The 27,400-nt window shown below is 43.0% G+C and overlaps 1 protein-coding gene across 1 annotated transcript in view; it reads right to left on the bottom strand.

The window, feature by feature from the left end:
- Positions 1-345: 345 nt before the first annotated feature.
- LOC126260167 (odorant receptor Or2-like) overlaps positions 346-27,400 on the bottom strand; it is a 48,357-nt gene continuing 21,302 nt past the window's right edge. The window contains exons 5-6 of the mRNA XM_049957430.1: positions 5,297-5,452; positions 346-853 (exon numbers count right to left, since the gene is read on the bottom strand). Of these exons, the coding sequence (XP_049813387.1) occupies positions 800-853; positions 5,297-5,452 (210 nt within the window). The 3' untranslated portion in view covers positions 346-799. The remainder of the gene's footprint in view (positions 854-5,296; positions 5,453-27,400) is intronic.

Genomic DNA, 27,400 nt, shown 5'->3' with positions numbered 1-27,400 from the left:
GAATTGGGGAGAAGAGGAGTTTGTGGCACAACTTGACCAGAAGAAGGGATCGGTTGGTAGGACATGTTCTGAGGCATCAAGGGATCACCAGTTTAGTATTGGAGGGCAGCGTGGAGGGTAAAAATCGTAGAGGGAGACCAAGAGATGAATACACTAAGCAGATTCAGAAGGATGTAGGTTCCAGTAAGTACTGGGAGATGATCAAGCTTGCACAGGATAGAGTAGCATGGAGAGCTGCATCAAACGAGTCTCAGGACTGAAGACCACAACAACAACACGGAAAAATCTCCGTTCGAAAAACATATTCCTGATTTTTAGTATTATTTATTTGTGGTAGAATATTATATGTTAACAAAGACACTGGATAGTGATAGATTTACTCTTATCGTAGCAATTAATTCTAATGTACGTAAAACGACTACATTACAAGCCTGATAAACATATAAACACTAGCCCCAAGGAAACGATTTCTAGAATAGTACAACTGATGTTACAATGTTGATTTATGCGACAGTGTTGTTTACAGCGTGAAAAGTCACTTTGGTGCATGGATTTCGAACAATTACAAGTACGTTAAAAAGTGAAGGTAGGACAAAACAAAAATATATTTTATGATTTTGTATAAGGCTGTGACACAGTTGTGAAGACTACAGGTGTTGACCGCCATGCATGAGTTCCTGAGTCTTTTCTAAGCTCGGCCGAAGAAAGTACCGATCCCAACTGGGTTTGCCGTACTTCCCAAAACCTTTAAGATGCTCTCCACTGTCCTGTGCAGGAGCGCCGTATTTCTTCTTTCCCATCAGTTGTCCAAATTTTGAAGAAGTGTGTAGTAAGAGTACGTCGCTTGAATCAACTGAAAACAGTAACTTGATATGAGGTTTAAACATTAGTTGCTCGTAAAGTCTGTCATTAGCATGAGCAATCTTTAATATGCTTAGGCATTACCATAGTCTCAAGTACAGAGTGGCAGAATCTAATGTTACTTACATACAGTGTAGACGTGCTGCGCCCGTGATACAGCATGAATTCAGACCCTCGATCGGTATAATAATTTCGGTTAACCGCACGGAATACCATAATACAAAGAAGACGGAAGATATAGAGAACATTGTACCTACACAGGATGATCCTTATTAACGTTTAAAAACTCTGAAGTGACGCAGATGAAGCTGAGATAATTAATTTAATACACTGCTGGCCATTAAAATTGCTATACCAAGAAAAAATGCATATGATAAACGGGTATTCATTGGACAAATATATTATACTACAACTGACATGTGATTACATTTTCACGCAATTTGGGTGCATAGATCCTGAGAAATCAGTACCCAGAACAACCACCTCTGGCCGTAATAACGGCCTTGATACGCATGAGCATTGAGTCAAACAGAGCTTGGATGGCGTGTACAGGTACAGCTGCCCATGCAGCTTCAAAACGACACCACAGTTCATCAAGAGTAGTGACTGGCGTATTGTGACGAGCCAGTTGCTCGGCTACCATTGACCAGACGTTTTCAGTTGGTGAGAAATCTGGAGAATGTGCTGGTCAGGGCAGCAGCCGAACATTTTCTGTATCCAGAAAGGCCCGTACAGGACCTGCAACATGCGGTCGTGCATTATCCTACTGCAATGTAGGGTTTCGCAGGGATCGAATGAAGGGTAGAGCCACGGGTCGTAACACATGTGAAATGTAACGTCCACTGTTCAAAGTGCCATCAATGCGAACAAGAGGTGACCGAAACGTGTAACCAGTGGTACCCCATAGCATCACGCCGGGTGATACGCCAGTATGGCGATGACGAAACATGCTTCTAATGTGCGTTCACCGCGATGTCGCCAAACACGGATGCGACGATCATGATGCTGTAAACAGAATCTGGATTCATCCGGAAAAATGACATTTTGCCATTCGTGCACCCAGGTTCGTCGTTGAGTACACCATTGCAGGCGCTCCTGTCTGTGATGCAGCGTCAAGGGTAACCGCAGCCATGGTCTCCGAGCTGATAGTCCATGCTGCTGCAAACGTAGTCGAACTGTTCGTGCAGATGGTTGTTGTCTTGCAAACGTCCCCGTCTGTTGGCTCAGACATCGAGACGTGGCTGCACGATCCGTTACAGCCATGCGGATAAGATGCCTGTCATCTCGACTGCTATCGATACGAGGCCGTTAGGATACAACACGGCGTTCCGTATTACCTTCCTGAACCCAGCGATTCCATATTCTGCTAACAGTCATTGGATCTCGACCAACGCGAGCAGCAATGTCGCGATACGATAAACCGCAATCGCGATAGGCTACAATCCGACCTTTATAAAAGTCGGAAACGTGATGGTTCGCATTTCTCCTCACGTCAGCACGTTGTGGGTGTCGCCACCGGCGCCAACCTTGTGTGAATGCTCTGAAAAAGCTAATCATTTGCATATCACAGCATGCGGCGGTTAAGTCCGTCGGCATTTCGGACCTGAGCTTCGTAAGCCAACTCAGCTGTTCGGGTCGGTGTGGCTATGGGCCCTCTTGGTCGACTTAGCTCCTGGAGCTCACGATAGAGTACTACGTCTAGCATGCAGTATTTTCTTCATTGCGTTAAACACTTACGTGTTTACACAGAGGTAAAATTTACTGTGTTATTTACTTTTGGTTTATTATAAAATACGCCGGCCGCGATGGCCGTGCGGTTCTAGGCACTCCAGTCCGGAGCCGCGCTGCTGCTACGGTTGCAGGTTCGAATCCTGCCTCGGGCATGGGTGTGTGTGATGTCCTTAGGTTAGTTAGGTTTAAGTAGTTCTAAGTTCTAGGGGACTAATGACCACAGCAGTTGAGTCCCATAGTGCTCAGAGCCATTTGAACCATTTTTTAATTTTAAAGCACAGTACAATAATACAAAAACCTACCGTACTGCGTCGCAAGTGTGTGAGTATAAGGGATTGCGCCGGTACCGATAAATTACCTACACTACTGGCCATTAAAATTGCTACACCACGAAGATGACGTGCTGCAGGCGCGAAATTTAACAGACAGGAAGAAGATGCTGTGATATGCAAATGATCAGCTTTTCAGAGCATTCACACAAGGTTGGCGCCGGTGGCGACACCTACAACGTGCTGACATGAGGAAAGTTTCCAACCGATTTCTCATACAAAAACAGCAGTTGACCGGCGTTGCCTGGTGAAACGTTGTTGTGATGCCTCGTGTAAGGAGGATAAATGCGTACCATCACGTTTCCGACTTTTATATATGTCGGATTGTAGCCTATCGCGATTACCCTTGACGCTGCATCACAGAAAGGAGCGCCTACAATGGTGTACTTAACGGCGAACTTGGGTGCACGAATGGCAAAACGTCATTTTTTCAGATGAATCCAGGTTCTGTTTACAGCATCATGATAGTCGCATCCGTGTTTGGCGACATCGCGGTGAACGCACATTGGAAGCGTGTATTCGTCATCGCTGGCGCGCCCGGAGCGCATCGACGCCGCCGACGAGTGCCGAGTAGCGGCGGTGGCGCGCCAGCAGCAGCGCGGTCTTGGCGAAGCCCAAGGACACGGGGAAGGCGTTGGAGAGCGCGAGCTTCAGCAGCTGCAGGTCGCCGGAGCAGGCGTAGACGGAGCAGGCGGCGCGCAGCAGGTGGCCGGCGCCGAGCGCCATGACGGCGGCGGCGAGCGCGCGGGAGGCGCGAGGCGCGGGGGCGACGGGCGGCCACACCCCCAGCGCGCACAGGAAGCGCACGTTGTGCCGCAGCAGCGAGCCGGCCGCCGAGCGCCACGTCACTGACCCCTCCTCCATCCCGCACCTGGAGGGGGCAGGTGTTTCTCCGTGACAAGTACACTAGTGGCCATTAAAATTGCTACACCACCAAGATGACGTGCTACAGACGCGAAATTTAACCGACAGGAAGAAGATGCTGTGATATGCAAATGATTAGCTTTTCAGAGCATTCACACAAGGTTGGCGCCGGTGGCGACACCTACAACGTGCTGGCGATTGCGGTTTATCGTATTGCGACATTGCTGCTCGCGTTGGTCGAGATCCAATGACTGTTAGCAGAATATGGAATCGGTGGGTTCAGGAGGGTAATACGGAACGCCGTGCTGGATCCCAACGGCCTCGTATCACTAGCAGTCGAGATGACACGCATCTTATCCGCATGGCTGTAACGGATCGTGCAGCCACATCTCGATGTCTGAGCCAACAGACGGGGACTTTTCCAAAACAACAGCCATCTGCACGAACAATTCGACGACGTTTGCAGCAGCTCGGAGACCATGGCTGCGTTTACCCTTGACGCTGCATCACAGACAAGAGCACCTGCGATTGTGTAGTCAACGACGAACCTGAGTGCACGAATGGCGAAACGTCACTTTTTCGGATGAATCCAGGTTCTGTTTAAAGCATCATGATGGCCACATCCGTGTTTGGCGACATCGCGGTGAACGCACATTGGAAGCGTGTATTCGTCATCGCCATACTGGCGTATCAGCCGGCGTGATGTCGTGGGGTACCATTGGTTACACGTGTCGGTCACCTCTTGTTCGCATTGACGGTTCTTTGAACAGTGGACGTTACATTTCAGGTGTGTTACGACCCGTGGCTCTACCCTTCATTCGATCGCTGTGAAACGCTGCATTTCAGCAGGATAATGCACGACCGCATGTTGCATGTCCTGTATTGGCTTTTCTGGATACATAAAATGTTCGACTGCTGCCTGACCAGCACATTCTCCAGATCTTTCACCAACTGAAAACGTCTGGTCAATGGTGGCCGAGCAACTGGCTCGTCACAATACGCCAGTCACTACTCTTGATGAACTGTGGTATCCTGTTGAAGCTGTATGAGCAGCTGTGCCTGTACACGCCATCCAAGCTCTGTTGGACTCAATGCCCAGGCGTATCTAGTCTGTTATTACGGCTAGAGGTGGTTGTTCTGGGTACTGATTTCTCAGGATATGTGCACCCAAATTGCGTGAAAATGTAGTTGTAGTATAATATATTTGTTGAATGAATACCCGTTTATCATCTGCATTTCTTCTTTGTGTAGCAATTGTAATGGCCAGTAGTGTACGTTTTCTGATGTCTGTAAACGAAAAATAAGGGATGTAAGTAAAGAAACATAAAACAGAGAACCACTTAATGATCTGATTATGGTCTCCAAAGACTGAAATCGGTTCCCATGAATAAATATTTAGAAATTAAGTCCGATTACTTTATTAAACTGGATTGTAAACCGCTTTCCTGCAACCACGTTGTCGGAAATCATATACCCCTCCGTGGTTGACTCCTGTCGCAGACTTGACTCACCGAGAGGAAGGTGGCCCTCTTAACGGCGTAGAGCTTGCCAGCCGTCAGCGCCAGAGGCTTCTGGGCGCGGCTGATCACCAGCTGCAGCGCGCGCTTCAACTTGCTGCTGCTGTCGCACCAGGCGCAGTCGTATGCCGCCATCGCTACCGCCTCACTCTGTCAACACAACAGTACAGAATAACATGGTCCCAGAACGCCACACACTGGAGCTGTATTATCAGCATCTATTTTCCAAAACGCCGCGCGTGGAAACGGGATTTTCCGGTGTTCATACCTCGGGTTCTACTCGTGAAGAAAAGATTGGACATGTATTTTGGATAGCTCCTGAGCTAGGGACCATTTGCATAACCAACAGAAAGATCGTCTTGTGTCAATATCCTACAGTACACAGTCAAGATATGAATATTACACACTTCCTCCTTCTTAGGCAAATGGAGGAAATCGGTTGGTGCTTTTTGCATTTGATATGGTCTACGTTGGGCTTGATGGGACTTATGGAGGCACCATTAATTCATGGTCGGTTCTTCGGAAAACTTCAGCAAAACTGTTTTTTAGTATATTTTCGCCGTCACCAACGGACCAAAACAGAGGCAAGGATTCCAAGACAGCTATGCACAGCAAATGTGTGAAATTTTTATGATACATTCCTAAGATCTCGAACATTCTTGACAGTAGGGGATATCAAATGTGTACAGGATGGGCGTATGGGCAGGCGGTGGGCGTTATAGAATGATTAGGATTATTTTCAAAGAAAGGCCATTTATTGGCGAAAGCATGTTGAAAGGGGCTACATAGGCCTAGGGAGATGAGGGTGAGCCAGAGCTTGGAGTTTGGCGAAACATTGTTCGCGAAGCTACCGAAAGTGGTTGTCTGCCAAAACTAAGTTCAAATGGCTCTGAGCACTATGCGACTTAACTTCTGAGGTCATCAGTCGCCTAGAACTTAGAACTAATTAAACCTAACTAACCTAAGGACATCACGCACACCCATGCCCGAGGCAGGATTCGAACCTGCGACCGTAGCGGTCGCTCGGCTCCGGACTGTACCGCCCAGAACCGCACGGCCACTCCGGCCGGCGAAGAAACTAAGTCCACAGTGCCGCAGCACCGGGAGAAGCGGGAGATGTTCAGTGCTACAGGACGCGCATCCGACTCGCGGGTGAGCAAGAGTACAAGAGAGCTGGCCCGGCGACGGGCGGCCGGGTACATTCGACGCGCCACGTGGCTTCCTCCGCCCTGATTGGTCAGGACCGAGCAAACCGTGCGGCCGGCATGGAATTTTCCAGAGCGTTGCCTGCTAAGCGACGCCTGGGGCGGCGTTACCTCGTAGGCACGTGAGAGAGGCGCGTGGCCAAGGTGCCCTTCATCGGTGCAGACTTCCTGTTGCTAAACCGTGAGACGAAAGAATTTACAGGCAGCTAACATTGCCGGCTGTGGCTTGGCCGCAATGGAAAAATGAAGTTACCGTTTGAAAGCTCATATAATAAAGTAAAAGCTCCTACAGTCTGGCTCATCCTTTACAAATGAAACACCTTCAGCTGTTTAGTTTCCAAACTTATTTTATTTGGCTACTAGTTTCAGCGTTTTACTACACCATCTTCAGGCCTCTGACCGACATGCAGGAAGATTCTGCCTCAGTTCTGATCAAAACAGGGGCCAGCAATGCCGGTATTAGTAGACTTTTGCTATAGCGATCACTTCAACCATCATCTACCATCATCTGAGCCGGCAGATGATGGTTGAAGTGATCTCTACAGCAAAAATCTACTGATACCAGTATTGCTGGCTCATGGTTTGATCAGAACCGAGGTAGAATCATACTACATGTCGGTCAGGGACCTGAAGATGGCTAGCGAAATAAAATAAGTTTGGAAACTAGACTACTGAAAGGTGTTTAATTTGACATCCTGTATCGGACAGCGAATACAGTAACCATCTCTAAAAACATGGACATACAGATCTTTGACAATGTTCTTATCTTTATCCGTTTCCGAGGTACAGAGGTTCAAATGTACCCTAATTGTACACGTAAAATACGCACGTAAAATCCGATGTGAGTCGGAAATGTAGTTTATTAAGGGGAGCCGGAGGTGCCTATGCTGCCCATGTTAAAATCACTAAGTTTGAGGAACACTTATGAATAAACTACCAAATAGAAAAATTCGAATTTCTTTTTACATATAGAGTGGTTTCGTATTGGAATTATGACAGAGGGATTTTGGAGTATCTTTTCTAGTTTCCTTCCAATTATTTTTTTTATTAATGACCCAAATTTTTTTACAAATAATTGCTTTATAATTAAACTGAAATGAAACTACTGAACATATTGCCAGATGGCTGTGTTACAATGTAAGTTTGACCACTAGGAGTGCTGTATAAATATTTCATCTCTCTAGCTTGAGTGGATTTTGAGAAAACGTTCCTTATATTCGAAAAATTCTAATTTATGGGAAATGGCTATCAAAGTTTCTCAATACATTCCTGCACTATAGGATGGATTATCAGGGTCTTCTTCTTCATCCTCCAAAAGCTTCCTCTTCTGTCTTCTTTTCTGGCCTGTTGTTCCATCATACTTCATATGCCTTTCTCTTCTTTCTGCTCCTCTTATCCTTTCTCTGTCAATATTTCTTAGTGCTCGTACAGTGTTCACCCCAGCTGTAAATCGTAATGCCTTCAGAACTTCACACTTCAAACTGTTCCCTAGGTTGTAGGTTGCTATTGCATCATAAATGCCAAAGTGCAGTGTTTTTATGCTTACAAACACCCTTTTGGGAATCTGTTGTGGGTTGGCAGGAGAGCCAACACCGGGTTACTGGAGGAAGCCGAAAGGCACGCGATTTAGCTCACGCAGGCTGGCGTGAGGTCTGGAACAGGACAAGGAAATTAGACTTTAGAAAAACGGACGTAGCTGGTGGAATACTTAACTTTAATTCATTAATTATGAGCGTCGCTCTTGACTGTACATGATTCAGTATCAATAGTAACTGGTAATGGCGCCTTGCTAGGTTGTAGCAAATGACGTAGCTGAAGGCTATGCTAACTATCGTCTCGGCAAATGAGAGCGTATTTTGTCAGTGAACCAACGCTAGCAAAGTCGGTTGTACAACTGGGGCGAGTCCTAGGAAGTCTCTCTAGACCTGCCGTGTGGCGGCGCTCGGTCTGCAATCACTGATAGTGGCGACACGCGGGTCCGACGTATACTAACGGACCGCGGCCGATTTAAAGGCTACCACCTAGCAAGTGTGGTGTCTGGCGGTGACACCACAGAATCACTTTCCAAATCAAATTGTTTACGCTCTCATTAGGATTCTGCGTCTTTCCGTGTAGACATTTGTGTAACAATTCTGGCTGTGCTAAGTCATGAAAAAATCATCACTGTCACTAACATATTCACGAAATCTGTCACTTCCACCAATCAGCTTCTTGCTAAAGATGTCACAGGGCTATGGCCGGCCATGTGTTGCTTAGCAGAAGAACGCACTGTTTCAGTAATTGTAGTATCGCAACTTGGTATTAGTGTTAATTTTCTTTTCCCTACGTTCTTCCTCTTCTTATATACACGGTTACTAAAACGTGGCATCGTAACCAGAATAACGCTTTACACAAGAAGTATAATACTACCAACAACAGGCGCAACACTGAACTAATTCGAAACGGTAAACAGCAAAGAGACGATGTTCCGCGCTCTTAGCGCTTCATTTGTCACAGAAAACAATGTAGCCAACCCTTGCACACTCGTTGTATGCGTAACATAAGGCGCTGTGTGCGTAACATCCCGAGAAAATCCCAAGGAGTTCGCCAGGAAGTCACGGGAGAGTGTTATATGCATTCAGCGCCCGCCCATTTCCTCTGCAGGCGTGGGGGAAAATGGTAATAACTCCACTTCCAGGGCGAGTAGAACAATAATTCAAAGTTTACATTAAAGAGGAATGTTCCAGTTAATTATTTGGTAGCAAAAAAAATCGTAATTTTTTGGATTTGACCACCTCCGGTTCCCCTTAAGTGACGAAGCACGAAGAAATATGTTGTCAAGCGGTTCTTCGGAAAACTCCAACAAAACGGTTTTTAGTATATTTTCGCCGTCACCAACGGACCAAAACACAGGCAAGGATTCCATGACAGTTATGCACAGCAAATGGCTAAAATTTTTATGATATATTCCTAACATCTCGAACATCCTTGACAATAGGGGATGTCAAATGAAACACCTTTCCATCTGGGAACCCCATGTCGTAGTACTGAGCGATATGTAGTTTTTTTCACCTGAAATCCAGTCTGATATGTAAAATTAGTGGCCCCGGCGGAGGTTCGAGTCCTCCCTCTGGCTTGGGTGTGTGTGTTTGTCCTTAGGATAATTTAAGTTAAGTAGTGTGTACGCTTAGGGACTGATGACCTTAGCAGTTAAGTCCCATAATATTTTACACACATTTGAACATTTTTTTTGTAATATTAGTTTTGTGTTCTTTCAATTTTCATCCAAACATATTCGCGCTTTTTCATGCTGATGGAGAAGACCACAATGACAGTGGCACAGAGACGGACAGTAGTAAGTACTGGAACATAGTAGACAATGGCTATGTTATAAAAAGAGCATAGGAGACAATGGCCTCGTGAGACAAAGAGAGGGATACATGGTAGTGGAACAAAATTGACAGTGACAGAACAGTGCTAGGAAAAGAGTGGAAGAGACAGTGCCAGAGGGAGAGGAATAAAGAGAAGAAAAAAATGGTTCAAATGGCTCTAAGCACTCTGGGACTTCACATCTGAGATCAACAGTCCCGTAGACTTAGAACTACTTAAACCTAACTAACCTAAGGACATCACACACATCCATGCCCGAGGCAGGATTCGAACCTGCGACCGTGGCAGCAGCGCGGTTCCGGAGTGAAGCGCCTAAAACCGCTCGGCCACAACGGCCGGCCAATAAAGAGAAGGAAAAGGTGGAAATGGCTGAGAGCTAGTGATAATGAGAGACAGAGTGTCCGACAATGAAACGAGGGTGAGAGATAGAGACTGTGAGAAGGGCAGCAGCAGTAGGAAGGAAGGAATGAGATATTCACAGTAAGAGAGGGCAAGAGGGAGACAGTGTCAGTGGGAGAAGACTGTAGTAGTAGGACAGAACGAAGATGACTGTGGGTGTGACACAGGAGGCAATGGCAAAGAGACATAAAGACACAATAATATTCTCTTGGGTTGAATCAGCGATTGAGTGACTGATAATTGGCAAGCGGGTGTGAATGGGTATGGTCAACTTACAACGATGGACTAGTAGGTGTGAGTAAGTTACAGTTAGGGGAGCCTAAGAGAGTATGAGGTTTACTGCATGTTAAAAAAGTACGAATGTGTTCGGTTGCCAAAATTTTTGGAAAAATTTTTATAGGTGCTGAGGAAGGTAGAATGAGGCAGCTAGTACCACACTTTTCAGTCTGAGTCTTTTAAGCGAAAAGGAACATATTCGCATTTTTTGTGCTCCAGGAAGAACATTTTTCCACTAGTCTACTACAACGCTCAACAGTAGGGCCCTGTATGAGAAGAATCATAACTAACATGACCGGAGATCTTTTCACAAAAACGAGTAGCTAAACACCTTTGGTCATTAGAACTAAACATTTGCTAGAAAACTTAACAATAAGGTCTGTGTAATGTATTTTCAACAGTACATTTAATTCTTCAATACACACTTCGATGCACAGCTTTATCAACACTTCAGTTGATTATCAAACGCACTCCATTGTGATGTCAGCACGCCAGAAACTCGTATCTGCGAATTTCAGCAAAGTCTGTATATTCCTAATACCATCGAGATATTTCAAGCGTGCACGTATAATTCTATCGTTATTGCTGTAACGAGACTTATGTATCTTCTTCATTTCCTCGAAGGATTCGGCGGTCACAGCGATACGCTGTACGAGAAGGGAAGGTTCCTCTTGTAGACTACCGCTTCGAAACATTTAATTATGAATCGTACTCAGTGAGGAATTCATATCAACTTACAGCATCAACTGCCACAAAATCGTGCCCAGGTTTATATGACTCCCATGAATGGTCTTTCGTCGTAATTTTCCATGATCGCTCGTGACGGGCGCTACTTACAAGGGAACCTCCCCATCGCACCCCCCTCAGATTTAATTATACGTTGGCACAGTGGATAGGTCTTGAAAAACTGAACACAGATCAATCGAGAAAACAGGAAGAAGTTGTGTGGAACTATGAAAAAAATTAGTAAAATATACAAACTGAGTAGTCCATGCGAAGATAGGCAACATCAAGGACACTGGGAGTCAAGCAGCGCCGTGGTCCCGTGGTTAGCGAGAGCAGCTACGGAACGAGAGGTCCTAGGTACAAGTCTTCCCTCGAGTGAAGAGTTCAATTTTTTATTTTCAGTTTATGTGAAAAACTCTTATGTTTTCATCACTTTTTTGGGAGTGATTATCACATCCGCAAGAAAACCTAAATCGGGCAAGGTAGAAGAATCTTTTTACCCATTCACTAACAAGGGGAGGCCGCCAATTGTGAAATTCAGATTCGATTCATACTGCGCATAATAAAAGCTCATGGCCAGAGGTGTAATGTAGCAAAGCACCAAGATGCACTTCTCAGCCGTTGTCGAGAAAATCGACAGTTAAAATAAACCGTTGCGGTGAAATACTCTCTACGATTAATATATTTCTACAGCGGCGTGGCGCAGCGGTAAGCGCGCGCGTTCGTAATCCGGAGGTCGCCGGATTAAATCTCGCGCCATGCAAAAAATTTTTATTATTAGTTTTTTGTAATTCAAATATATATAAACTATTAATGAATTGCTTATGCATGTTGGTGAAGGCGAATCGGTCTCCAATTGTACCGCCTCCATTTTTGCGTTTGTTTAACAGGGTGTACCAAAGCTCTCACGTCCGCACTGATTTTCGACGATGTTATAAGTTGCGCTAGGGACCGCATCGACCTTCTTTCGAAGTTAGCAGGCAACTACGCTGTTATGCGGCGGCTCGTTTCGGCCCATTCAACATCTGTCCTTCAAGTGTAACGAGCGAGTAACGGTGTTTATGTTTCATACCTGCCACAGCAAATTTGTGTTCGTGGGGTTTCTGTTCTAATTCGAACGTTTGACTTACGCTATACGTATTCGTTTCGGAATATCGTTTCTACGTCTTCCGTTAACTATACGTGGTTAACATTATGAAGAAAATTAATAACATTTGTGAAATACAACTTTGTTTGCGGAAAACATAATGATGTTCGAAGTCGCCAGTTTTTCCACGACAAACGACTTTCAACAACTTATTATATGCATAATTGTTGCAACTGATTACCGGGAATTATATATATACAGCTGCGCAGTACTTTTCCTACTCGTATGGAACTTACTGTGTATAGCAGTAACACCACCCGTCGTGCGCTCGTTGACAGGAGATAGTTCACTAAGCCAGCCAGGCCTTCCGGACAATCAGTGAACTCGCCCAGTGAAGTATATATATATATATATATATATATATATATATATATATATATATATATATATATATATATATAATGTGTGTGTGATATATACACACATCTGAATTACAAAAAAAAATACAAAAAAACCGTTGCATGGCGCGAGATTCGATCCGGCGACCTTCGGATTACGAACCCGAGCGTTTACCGCTGCGCCACGACGCTGTAGAAAACTACTAATCGTAGAGAGTATTTCACCGCAACGGTTTCTTTTAACTGTCCATTTTCTCGACAACGGCTGAGAAGTGCATCTTGGTGCTTTGCCACATTACACCTCTGGCCATGAGCTTTTATTATGCGCAGTATGAATTGAATCTGAAATTCACAATTGGCGGCCTCCCCTTGTAAGTGTACAAGTTAGGTGGGTCGACAACATATTCCTGTCATGTGACGTACATGCCGTCACCAGTGTCGTATAGAATATATCAGACGTGTTTTCCCGTGGAGAAATCGGTTGACCTATGACCTTGCGATCAAATGTTTTCGGTTCCCATTGGAGAGGCACGTCCTTTCGTCTACTAATCGCACGGTTTTGCGGTGCGGTCGCAAAACACAGACACTAAACTTATTGCAGTGAACAGAGGCGTCAATGAACGAACGGACAGATCGTAACTTTGCGAAAATAAAGGAAGTAAAATTTTCAAGCGAGGGAAGACTTAAACCCAAGACCTCTCGTTCCGCAGCTACTCACGCTAACCACGGGACCACGGCGCTCCTGAGCTCACATTCTCCTTGATATTGCTTATCTTGCACATGGACTACTCAGTTTGTATTTTTACTAATTTTTTTCACGGTTCCACACAACTTCTTCCTGTTTTCTCGATTGATCTGTGTTCAGTTTTCCAAGGCCTATCCACTGTGCCAACTTATAACTAAATCTGAGGGGGGTGCGATGGGGAGGTTCCCTTGTTAGGCTGCGTTCACGCTGCCGGCCGGGCCGAGCCGAGCCTGGCCGGGCCGCCGCCCGCTTTGATTTTAAACACATGGTTTTGAATTGCGGTGTTCACACTGGCGGCTGGGCCGAGCCGACACGGCGTGAGGCTCCCGGAGCCGAGCCGGCGACATCCCGAGTGTTTAATATTGCCGGCGCGAGCCGGCCGCAGGCGCGAACCTGTGAGCAGCACAACAGCTTCTGCAGTACACGCATCACACGTCTCCCATCTGCTTTCATCACAAGTGTGACTGCACACGTCTTTTATTTTAAGATGTTACCTCACATTTCACAATCAGTGAGGAAAAATTACGTTTATTATAATGATACATGAGAAATTACTTTTATTTCGTTTATTTAATCTACCGTATTTACATGCATTTACAACAATAGCTTGCTAGCGATCGAGGCATTGCCGCCACTGAATAGTTCGCATTTACTTGTAAACGGAGACAGATATGAGTGTCCCTGAGGGACGGAAATGTGTCCCTACCAGATGACAATGCATTGTAAAGTCATGCTGTGGCACGTTACTATAAGCTGTTGTCTGTGACATCTTTTTGCGATGTTCTTACTTTAATGAATGCAGAATAACATATACATGACATTAACCTGTGTCCATCAATTTGGTATCAGAAATTCGGCTAGTATGACAGTAATCATGCAGTTTCCAGATTATGTAACTATGTAACCAAGGAGTGTGTTTCAGACAGTACGCACAAAAATAAATTATTTTCCTTTATAATTTTATTTGTTTTATTTACAATGAAATGAGATACACAAAAATACAGTAAATAGCTAAGTACTTTCAATTCCAAATTTTTTAAATTATTTTAAGTTGCATTTTTAACCAAATATTCAACAAAAGTGTTCCTGACAGTTTTCGAACGTAATGTGGAATTTGTGTTGAATGTGGCACCAGCTGTCTGCATATCAGAATTGTTACAAAACTTTTCAGCTTCAACATTGCATCCTTCTCTGTCAATGACAATATTATGAAGTAGACAAATGCACTTGACTATGTGATCAGCTACATCAATGGATGTTTCAATTTCCTTCCTCAGTAGTCTCCATTTATTGGTCATTATACCAAATGCACATTCAACAACTTTTCTTGCTCTGGAATGCATATCATTGTATAGAATCTTCTCGTTGTCCAAATTTCTGCGAGGAAAAAGTCTCATCAAATTCTCTAATAAGGGGTAAGCTTCATCTCCCAAAATGATGTACGGTAGTTCCTGATACATTCCTTCAAGTCTTGTTGGTGGCGGTAATAACAGCTCCCCATTTGTAAGTTTCTTACATAACATACTTTCTTTAAACACGCCTGCATCAGACTGTTTACCGTAGGCACCAACATCTACAGCTATAAATTTGTAATTTGCATCAACAACTGCTTGGAGTACAATCGAATAATACTGTTTGTAATTGTAAAACATGCTGCCAGAAAGTTAAGAACATTGGACACGTATGTGCTTCCCGTCTATACATCCAACACAGTTTGGAAATCCCCATCTCGTAAGCATTTCACTGGCAATTTCTTTAAATCGAGAAACAGTAGGCATTGGTGAATGAATGGGAGCAAGTGACTCCCATATGGCCATACAAACGTCTTTCACCACCACTGATACGGTGGACACTCCTAATCGGAATGACGATGCTAGTGCATGAAAGGACATGCCAGTGGACAGATACCTGAGAAAAAAATCGTAAAATGTGTTACTCAAGTCGTGATGGCTGGGTGTTGTGTGATGTCCTTAGATTAGTTAGCTTTAAGTAGTTCTAAGTTCTAGGGGACTGATGACCATAGATGTTAAGTCCCATAGTGCTCAGAGCCATTTGAACCATTTTTTTTTTTGTTACTCAAGTGTGGTATTGGGTGAAGCTTTTACAGTCTTCTTTGCACAGTAGATTTTTACTTAGTCCATTTCATTTCACAGTTATACAAAAATAAATAATCAGAGACATTTTCTTGCACCCTTCTATATTCTCTCAATTAAAATAATGAAATCGAAATGCAAAGACCTGAGAGACAGCTACAGAGAATAACTTGTATAACTTGGCAAAATAAGGTCATATGATCCAGGGAACAGTATATTAAAATGGAATTCCACTCGGGCTTTCTTCTGTCATATGATTTTCCTAAGTTCCAAGAGCTATGAACAGTTCCTTATCAGTGGAAATAGAACCACTGAGTCAAAGGGCATTATCTCGAAACTCTTCGCCTATCAATCTATCTATCTTACAAAGTAATGAAAAGAATTCTGTGAAGTCATTAGTGGCTTCACATGATGAACCATCACCACTGCCAAGCGCTGCATCATGAAGAAAAAAGAAGAAAAAAGTTGGAAAATTATGAAGGAGTATTTCTGCGATTCTTCGTTGAAGGCACAGCAAGACATTACCCAAAATGACGAAGCTAATTACTTCCTAATGATTCTCAGGAGCCCCACAAACTCTCTTCCCCTCAGAGGTAAGCGTTTATGAAATTTAAAATAAAAAAGCATTACCACAATTAATTGGAGGTAGTGAACGCTGTACAAAGTTCTACTGCAAACCAAAAAGTGTGTACTAACGAATCTTACCTTATCGTTCTACACAATTTTTCTCCTGCTGTTATACTTCTGCGAAAATTTGTGTTCTGTTTCGAAGTTTTGTCTTGAATGTTCTGCAGCACATACTGAAATGTATTATGATTCATTCTGTAACATGAATAAAATTTTTCAGGATAGTTTTTAAGTTCTTCATGTAAAGGAAAAAACTCTCCTAAATGTCGGTCGCTATTTATGGGATGAATCCATTACCTCCTAGTTCTTCTGTACTTCAAAACTCGACGAGTTACTGCAGAGTCAAAACAATAGCAATAAAAGAGTGAAGACATTGTTCTACACGACAGCACAGACTAGCTACAGGCGAGAAACTGTTGACTGCAGCTGCGTTTTCTACTGACTTGCTTGTCAGCTGTCGAAGGGTGGGGATTCTTTTAAATTTATTTATTTGGCCTCCAGCAGCTAACAGCCATTTAGGCAAAGAGTGGGGATTACCTTGACAGTGCAGCGCAGCCCGCCAAGGAAGAAAAAAAAAACAATGAAAAACAATGAAACGCACATCTGTGTCGATCTACAGTGGTTTCATTAACTCTCCATTATTTTTTCTGTCAAAGTAGACAACGAGACTACAGAATTGCGCTTCAGTTTCTGCAGTAAACATATCACAAATCTCCAGTTTGTTTTTGTGATTAGTTTTACACCAAATTTTATCAGACCTATGTCATTGACACTTCTACCTGTACATGTGCGCAATCGCGCATACATACAGACCATACATTTAGGTTTTTAAATGGGTTCACGTGTGTATGGCGTGCGTGCATGGTGGGAAGAGGGGTTGGAGGTCGTAGGGACTCCCTGAAAGCCATTCGTTCCAGTTGCAGTCAGGCAGTAGCAGGTCAACATCATTGTTCTGTGTTACGTGCTTCATACTGCTCTTGTCATCATGGATGTGGAGCAACTTATAAATGAAGTTAAGCTGCGCCCAGCTATTTGGGACCAGAGACTGGGCGAATACCACAACCGTGACGTAATTTCCAGTTTATGGAATGAAGTGGCACAGAAGTGCTGTTCAGATGGTAGGCATGGATATAAATTATCTTTCTTTATTCTTAATTTTTTTACTTATAATGAACCGATATGCAGATATAATGTAATAAATTAGTATATATTATGAGCTATTTTGTTGTGGATTATTGAAATGTTTTAATTTCTATTTGTTAATAGATGTTCAACGAACGAGTTTCTGACTGCCTTCGAACGTAATGTAGAACTTCTGTTGATTGTGGTACCAGCAGCTTGCATACCAACATTGTTTGAAAACTGTTCAGTTTCAATAATGCATCCTCCTCTATCGATGACGGTATTAAAAGGGCAAATGCACTCAGATATTTGATCAGCAATGTCAATGGGTATTTCAGTTTCCTTCTTCAGTGGTTTCCATGCATCTTTCATATTATCGGATGTGCACTGAACAACCTGTCTTGCTCTGGAATGCATTTTTCTGTACAGACTCTTCCAGTTGCTCATTTATATGCACGGAAAAGGTATCATGAAATTCTCTAAAAATGGATAAGCCTCATCTTCCAAAAATACATGGTGATTCATGTGACATTTCTTGAAGTTCTCCATTGGTAGGCCTCTTACACTAAGCATGTTGTTTGAACAGACCTCCATCATTCTGTTTACTACACACGCCAATATCTCTGCCTAAAAATGTGTGACCAGCAACTGCTTGAAGTACAATTTAATAACACATTTTGTAATTTTAGAACATGCTACCAGAATGTTTAGGACACTGGGTATGTATGAGTTTTCCATCTAAATATCATACGCAGTTTGGGAAACCCTATGTCAGACGCATTGAAATATTTCTTTAAATCAGGATACATTCAGCATTGCTAAAATAATAAGAGTACGTGCTTGCCATATGGCCAATCAATCTTTTTTCACAACCAATGATACAATTGACATGTCTATTCACAATTATCGTGGTAGTGCATGATAGGATATTCCAGTTGAAATATATCTGAGAAGCAACTTGATAAACTTTACTACTCAAACGTGGCAACGTGGAAAGCTTTTTAACAGTTTTATTAGAGAATATAATACACATTTACATAGTTAGTTCATTTTCATACTTCTGTGGTAGTAGGGAACTATGGAACCTGTTTTCTTACACCATTGTATTGTTCTTTCAGTTAAAACTGCGAAATCTAAATGGAAACATCTGTGAGACAATTACAGAGAAGAACTTACAAAACTTGGTAATGTTAGATCAGGTGACCCAGGAAAAAGCCCACAGAAACGCAATTCCACTTGGCCTTGGTTCCAACACATGCATTTCCTAAGGGATATTTTAATTCCAAGAGCAATGCAGAGTTCGCTGTCATCACAAACGGAACCAGCAAGTCAATCTCAACTATCTCCAGAATTTTCGTCTAACGACCACTCTAGTCCACAAGATGAACGTGATCAGTCTGATATATCATCATTAGTGGCAGCTGATGAAACGTCGCCACTGGCAAGCACAGTATCACAAAGGAAAAAAAAGAAGTAGTGGGCCAAATATTGAAGAAGAATTTTTAAAGCTCGAAAAGGACAAATTAGCCGTGATGAAGGCACATCAAGACATGGCCCAAAACGATGATACATACCACTTCCTGATGAGTCTAAGGAGTGCAATAAACTCCCTTCCAGTTCAGTGGCAAATGTTTGTGAAACTTAAAATACAAGAGCTTGTTTATAATGAATTGGAGGCAGTGAGTGCAGTGCCAGGTTCTTCAAAACAATGACTGCGCTAATTCAACTTACTTCTTCATTACAGACAACTTTGATTTTTGTATTATATTAATGTGAAACTGTATTCCGTTTTGTAATTGTTACCTGAAATGTTCTTTGATAGTGGTACATGTTATTACTCAATCTGCAATATAAATAAAAGTTTTTCAGGAACCTTCTTTATTATTGTAATTAAAAACTTTTACTAAATGCCAGTCGATATTCTTCGAGAAAGCCAATGTCCACCCCATTACAATGTGCTCAAAATTCGATGAGTCACCAAAATGTGAAAACATAACTAAGATAACAATGAAATCATTGTTACATAAGACGGTTCTAATTGGATAGTGGTGAAAAACTTCTGGCTGCACTTGTGTTATCTTCGACCTTCAGCTGCTAATGAATTCAGATCCCTTTGCCGCTGGGGACAAGACCACCAAGGGGAAAAAATACACAGAAGCAAACAGTGACACACACTTCTCATCCTTTACACTGCTTTGAACTAGACGAGAATGTAACACATCAATCGACAATAATTCATTTACCTGTCCTGCTGTGCTTGAGGCTATGCTGAATCCGCGCATTTTCTTTCAGTTACAGTAGAAAAATCGAAATGGCAGCAACTTATAGAAAACGATAACTTAATCATTTCGTCGTCCAATGATCCAGCAAAGCGTTGATTGAAACGCTGTCCCACTCAGCCTTGGTTTCATTGCATTCATTTCCTAAAATAGAGCTATCCACAGATATTTCTAAGTGGAGATAGGGTCGATCTAAAGAACGTAATTATTTACAAAAAAATGGTTCAAATGGTTCTGAGCACTATGGGACTCAACTGCTGTGGTCATCAGTCCCCTAGAACTTAGAACTACTTAAACCTAACTAACCTAAGGACATCACACACATCCATGCCCGAGGCAGGATTGGAACCTGCGACCGTAGCAGTCGCTCGGTTCCGGACTGCGCGCCTAGAACCGCGAGACCACCGCGGCCGGCAATTATTTACACCTTGCGGTATTACCTGAACTGCAAAAGTGATAATACAAAAAAAAATGAACTGTTTGCGCCTTAGTGAAACTTAGACATAGAAACATCTGTAAATGTATTTATATTTTTTAACATCTGCTGTTTATTATATGCAACTAGAAAGAAATCATGTAGAATGTTGCAAGCTTTTATTATAACGCATCAGGAGCAAGATCTCATCTTAGATTAATATACTCTTATCTTTTAGTTCGAAATACGAAATGTACATTATACTAATTGTAGGATGTTGATGACAAATAATTGTTTGTCTTTTGTGATGCAACGTGTGGCCAATTATAAAAGCATAGCAGGTGATTGTCCAGTAGCCGAGGGAAAAATTCTTATACATTTGGATTTATCTAGACAATGAGACCATTAAAATAATACGAGGGACCGACACTAGGTCTGCGCTGATCACTAGTAATTTGTTTTTTTCTGTGCTGCATTATATGACTACACTAAACCAAGCTGTAACCGCGCGAACTAGCCGGCCTGTGTGGCCGTGCGGTTCTAGGCGCTTCAGTCTGGAACCGCGTAACCGCTCCGGTCGCAGGTTCGAATCCTGCCTCGGGCATGGATGTGTGTGATGTACTTAGGTTAGTTAGGTTTAAGTAGTTCTTAGTTCTAGGGGACTGATGACAACAGATGTTAAGTCCCATAGTGCTCCGAGCCATTTGAACCATTTTTTTGAACCGCGCGAACTCCGTGGCCTGCGGACGCGGCACTGACGCCACTGAATAGCTCGCATTACTTGTGACCAGAGACAGATAACAGTATCATTATCACTTCAAAAACTTTTTGGTACTTTTAGCTACATTTCGTTCCCCACAATGTATGGTCTAAAACGGATCTAACAGTAAGCTACCCGCTACATAACTTTTTCACTACAAGATTTGTAAATCGATTGCACAACGTTGACAAATAGCATCATTTCACAATGACTGTTAAGAAATATGGAAAGATAAATTATTCAATACGAAGCTAAGATGTTACACTACCACGTGCACAAAAATCAGATTTTTTAGCCGCATACTTTCTTCAAAATCGGTTGGGAAGCGTTACGAAACGAGGAAATCACGCGAAACGAAAAGTAGACTTTTTCTTTTTTCACGACGTAAGTAACGCTTTTAAGGAAAAAATAAGTTCATAACGCGATGTGGCGAAGTCTTATATACCGCTAAGAATTTTTAAAGCATGAAAATCGGAGAAGTGGATTTTCCCCCATTTCGCCATCCCGGCTCGGCGCGGCGCGCAATGTGAATGCACTACACGTCGGCCTGAGCTGGCACGAGCCGAGCCAGTACGCGTCATCGTGGCCCGGCCCGGCTGGCAGTGTGAACGCAGCCGTCACGCTAATAGAGCGGATGACCTCTCGTAAGGTTTTACCCATTTTTCCGAGGGGCTGCTTCATACCGGCTCAATAGGGGGGCGTGTGGGGGGGGGGGCGGGTGGAGGGCAGAGATCTGGTGAGATTCAGCAAAATTACTACAGTGGCACCTAGAGGGCATTCAAGAACGACTGGGATTGCACGGCGGCACTAGAGCTGCTGACTAATGTGAGAGGAAGAATTCATTTGCGTCTTACAAATTCCAGTAGCTGGACGCCAATCAGGAAGCGCCAACCACATATGACTGTGGTGCACTAGTATATCTAGAACATTCAGCTCAAGAACAAACTTGTTCATATGGAAGACAGAGTCCCTTATAATGATGATCTTGGATAATAAACGATGATTACCGAGAAAGGGGCCACACCTAGTCAAACAGCGAATGTTGTATCCTATAAGAAGCTGCAGTACTTGCTATGAAAACATGCACAGTTTACTGCTTTAATCCACGATGTAGGAGGTGAAGAAATGGTAAGGGAAACTGGAGAAACTGAAGAATACAATGACTTTGAGCGGACCGGAACGAGTACAGGTAAAACAGCTTCAGTGACATGGTCGATGACGAGTGACAGGAACATAAGCGGCTGTACCGGCAGGCCAACACATCTCCTCAGAGCCGACTGTTACGAGAAAAGGAGAACAAAGAAGACTTGCGTGGGAGCACATCAGGGACGGAACGCGGACCGCGAAGGTTATGGCAACTGAGAACATCCACAATCCATTTAGTGGGGTGTACCGGGAATTATGAGTACTGAGTATCTGAATCCAGATATGAACACTGCCAGAGAAACACCTACACAGTACGCGTAACTGACAAATCTGTAACACATAAACTGTCTTTATCATGTCATTGTATGTGGCATGCTTGTTTGTGTAAATGGTTAGCAACAGGCCGATTTTATAATAGTTTGTTTAGACAGATGAAGGAAGCTGGCAGGTTTTGATGTACTTCCGATACCACAAAGCGTCACACAACAGTAATTTTGGTATTAGAGATCCCGTATATGAGTATAACGTACTTATTTTTTCCTTTCTTTCCTCTTTAGGTTTTGTTTTTGAGCCTATGTAACGAAATAACGTTTTAACAATAAACATATCAGCACGCCAGACTTGTTTACTCTGTCATAGTTACGAAACATTTTTGTCGTCTAGAATGCAGCCCCAACATAAATAAAACTGTAAATACAAATCAAAAAATTGGCCCGGTGCGAATAGGACTCGCTCACTGACGTTTTCGTACAAACGTAATTATGTATTATTTCCAGGAATTGAGATTCTCGACGACTTTTTCCTATTATCGACGTTAATACTGGCAAGATACCGGCCCCAAGGATTCCAAGACTTTAGAGAATGTTTTAATTCCAAGTCTGAAGTCGGATAACAAATGACAAAATAATATTTTTCCGTGTGATATAATTACAAATTAAGAAAACTTCATGACTTTTTCGTTTACTTGTATTGTGAGGCCTTTTCTTCTTTTCAAAGTTCACGATTCTACGTGAAGGAAACGTACACTGAGTGAATTTGTATCAAAATATGTGGCATAGATTGCCCTATCTTTTGACTGCATTGACTCAGAAGCTTCACTTTCTTATCTTGAGAATTGGAAAACAGTATGTTGCTTGATATTTTCTTTTAGTGTATAAGCTAATTTCGGGTTTATTGCCTTCGTCAGTACATGTCCTGAAGTTTTAGATGGGCGTATGTCAACTTTGAGTAAGCCATTATTGCTGTCTGTAGTTGCTGGTTGTAATATTATTTGGAGCAACACTGCATACTGTTTTCCAATTACCAGCACAACGTCTTATTGTAACATAATATGTGCTGCAGATCTCACAATAAAGAAACTTCACTTTTTTTACAGCGCCAAGGGAGCGGAGATCTTAATATGTAACAAATTTCAACTTGATACGTCAACCCGTTCCTGAGGAAGAGGGTTTTGAAAACTCAGGCAGACAGACAACAAAGTGACCCTATAGAGTTCCGTTTATACCGGTTGAGGTACGCAACCCTAAAGATAGTAGTTTTGTAAAAAAAATCTGATCCGTGCGTCAACTACAGTTTCCAAGAATCGTGCCAATTAATGAATACACACACGGGCACACATACAGGGTGTCCCAGCTATCTTGTCCACCCAAAATATCTCTGGAACAATAACAGCTATTGAAAAACGACTTTCACCGGTATCAATTTAGGGCTGGGGCCCATGAATGTACATATTTGGAAACATTCTAAAACGAAAGCATTTGTGGTTTTTTAACACAAACTTATGTTTTTTTAAATGGACATCCTATATTTTTTCTTCAGCAATCCATAGCATGACAAAGCACATACACAATGGCGTTGATTGCATCGCAATATTCCCATTACATCCCGAGATATTGAGACGCGAAGTTGACACTTTAAACACCCGACATGCGCTGCTAGCGCACGTCCTGAGGCTCAGGCGTGAACCCCATGCTGCCCGTAATCGAGATGTGATTGACATGTGTAATCACACCTCCATACTTATCAAGAGGTCCGAAACGAATAATACGGTCTGCTGCCATCAACTCTCATAAGCACATAATGGTTTCCCTCTTGCACGTTTTACGTATCTACGTACACAATATGAACCAGTACCGATCGGTGTACACCCGTCAGGTTGTCTTATTTATCCTGCACACCCAAAATAAGGTTTATCTAATGCGTTATATGACCCATTGTGCCTATCGCGCGGGGCCTGGCTCTACCTGGTCAAGTGTCCAACGTAGTTCCCACTACTGCCACAGTTACCACTTCGCCTTGTTTATGATTTGCGACCCATGCAAACTCCTGTACTCCACCACCCTCCGAGCATCCCATTTGTTGTTGCGTTGGCGTGCAGTACACCGCTTGCCAGTGTAGTCGTGCATCAGAGTAATCTAGTGACGGCACGGAGGTAGTACACATTGTGAATAAACGTTGTGTTGTGGAACTTATACTATACAGTATAATGTACACACATGAAGATATGGTAGAAATGCTGCTGATCTATGGAGAATGTACGTTGACGGGAAATACGTTATGAGATTGCTTGTTTGGTGATAGTACTGTTAGCGAACATTATGATTATTAAGTTAATATGTCTGTTTTCTACCCTACTCTACATACCTGTACTGTACCCTGTTGTAGGTGGACGAAATGCTGTTCAGGCAGAACGACTGTACAGAAGACGATTCCCTGACAAGCCATCGCCTTCGCGCCGGATGTTTGGTCGCCTCACATCTCGTCTACGTGAAACGGGAAGCTTAAAATCCAAGACCTCAACATCGTCCTAGAACCCGCACAGATGAACGTGCTGAAGTTGCTGTGCTCGCTACCATAGTTGTGAATCCTCAAATCAGCACACGTCAAATTGAACGTGAAGTTGGTGTGTCGAAATCAAGTGCACAGCGTATTCTTAAACGTCATAAATTTCATCCTTACCATGTTCATTTACACCAGGATCTTCATGGAAATGACTTCCGCAATAGGGTAACATTTTGTCGGTGGGCTCAGCAAAAAGTTCTGACTAATCCAAATTTTTTGCAGATGTTCTCTTTACCGACGAGGCATCATTCTCCAACAAAGGAATTGTCAATATGAGGAATATGCATTATTGGTCCGCAGACAATCCAAAATGGCTCCGTCAGGTAGAGCATCAAAGTCCGTGGAAAGTTAATGTTTGGTGTGGGATTATTGGAGATACCATTATCGGACCTTTCTTTATAAATGGCATCCAAAATGGCAGACAATACTCCAGATTTATACGACACAATCTTCCTGTTCTCTTGGACACCGTACCTCTGAACCGGAGAATGGTCATGTGGTATCAGCATGACGGATGCTCTGCACATAACGCCTTACGAGCACGACGACTTCTGAACCCTAAGTTCCCTGGTAGGTGGATTGGACGAGGTGGCCCAGTTAGGTGGCCTGCCCGATCTCCGGACCTTACACCGCTGGATTATTTTCTTTGGGGAGAAGTGAAGGATGCTGTTTACCAACATGAACCAACAACACCAGAGGACATGAAGCAACGCATTATTGATGCTTGTACAGCCATCAAAGAGGAAACAGTAGCACGAAGTAGGGCATCCTTCACCCGCAGAGTGACCCTATGTATGCAAGCCAATGGGCATCACTTTGAGCATGAGATGTGAACGCTATGTTTAGTATGTAGTGCTGGTATCACAGTGGAAGTTTCTACAAAGGGCCATTTTACCCAGTGATGTTAAGAAACATTTGTTTGCAACAATTTGTCATTTAACGCATTAGATAAACATAACAGTGATAATTATGTGATAATAAAACTAATTGGTTAAACATGTTTACATGCATCTTCTGTGTCCTACCTGAACTTCCCAAATCAAAACATTTTTACCTAAACATCGGTAAAACTTTTAGTCCACTTGCTCGTTTCACTAAAACAATCAACATGAATTTTACTATTACGAGTGAATGATTAACTGTCACTTGCGCTGGATCTACAGTAAAGTAAAGTTTTAACGTTGAACGGCATTACCTTGTTAGTAACGGATTAACGATAAGCGAAGTTAACTTTGTGACTAACGTTGCGGTACACAGATATGTTACAGAACCGCATCACCCCTAGCCTATGGGATAAATACCTGCTGGAATGTACGACGTTAACGCAGGATGGCAGCAGACCGTATTATGCGTTTCGGACCTCTTGATAAGTATGGAAGTGTGATTACGCATGTCAATCACATCGCGATTACGGGCAGCATGGGGTTCGCGCCTGAGCCTCAGGACGTGCGCTAGCAGCGCATGTCGGGTGTTTCAAGCGTCAACTTTGCGTCTTAATATCTCGGGATGTAATGGTAATATTGCGATGCAATCAACGCCATTGTGTATGTGCTTTGTCATGCTATGGATTGCTGAAGCAAAAATATAGGAGGTCCATTTAAAAAAACATAAGTTTGTGTTAAAAAACACATATGCTTTCGTTTTAGAATGTTTCCAAATATGTACATTCAGCCGGCCGAAGTGGCCGTGCGGCTAAAGGCGCTGCAGTCTGGAACCGCGAGACCGCTACGGTCGCAGGTTCGAATCCTGCCTCGGGCATGGATGTTTGTGATGTCCTTAGGTTAGTTAGGTTTAGCTAGTTCTAAGTTCTAGGGGACTAATGACCTCAGCAGTTGAGTCCCATAGTGCTCAGAGCCATTTGAACCATTTTGTACATTCATGGGCCCCAGCCTTACATTGATACCAGTGAAAGTCGTTTTCCAATAGCTGTTATTGTTCTAGAGATATTTTGGGTGGACAAGATAGCTGGGACACCCTGTATACAAGGTCGTTCACAAAGTAAGTTCCGTTTCTGTATCTATCCGCGGCAGCGCTACGATCGCAGTTCCGAGCATGCGCGACAGTTACTCTGACTCAAGAATACATGTACGCCATTTTCAGATCGCTGCTGCCGACGTGTGCTTTGTAGTGCTTCTTTATAATGTCAGCCATAACTGAAAATGGCGCCGCGTGTGAAATCAGATCTGTGATTCAATTTCTAAATGGAAAGAAAGTTAAACCAAAGGAAATTCATCGCCAAATCATGACCTTACGGACAAAATGCTATGAGTGATTCAATGGTTAGAAAATGCTTCAGACTGTTCAGTGAAGGACGTGATCAAGTTCATGATGAGGAACTAAATGGACGCCCGTCTGTGGTTACTGATGAACTGGTTCACACAATTGAAGAGAAGATTAAGCACAACCGCAAGTTTACACTTAGTGTTCTTGCTATGGAAGTTCCGCAAATCTCACGATCACTAATTCATGAAATTGTTACTGAAAAACTGAAATTTCGAAATCTTTGCTCACCTTTGGTACCCAAAATTCTTGCCAAACAACACTAAAAAACAACTGATGGGCACTTCAGTTTTTGACACGCTACAATGAAGAAGGCGATGGTTTGCTTTC

This window comes from Schistocerca nitens, chromosome 5 (assembly GCF_023898315.1).
Source record: "Schistocerca nitens isolate TAMUIC-IGC-003100 chromosome 5, iqSchNite1.1, whole genome shotgun sequence".
Taxonomy (NCBI): Eukaryota; Metazoa; Arthropoda; class Insecta; order Orthoptera; family Acrididae; genus Schistocerca; species Schistocerca nitens.
This window is presented reverse-complemented; position numbering and strand designations above follow the sequence as displayed.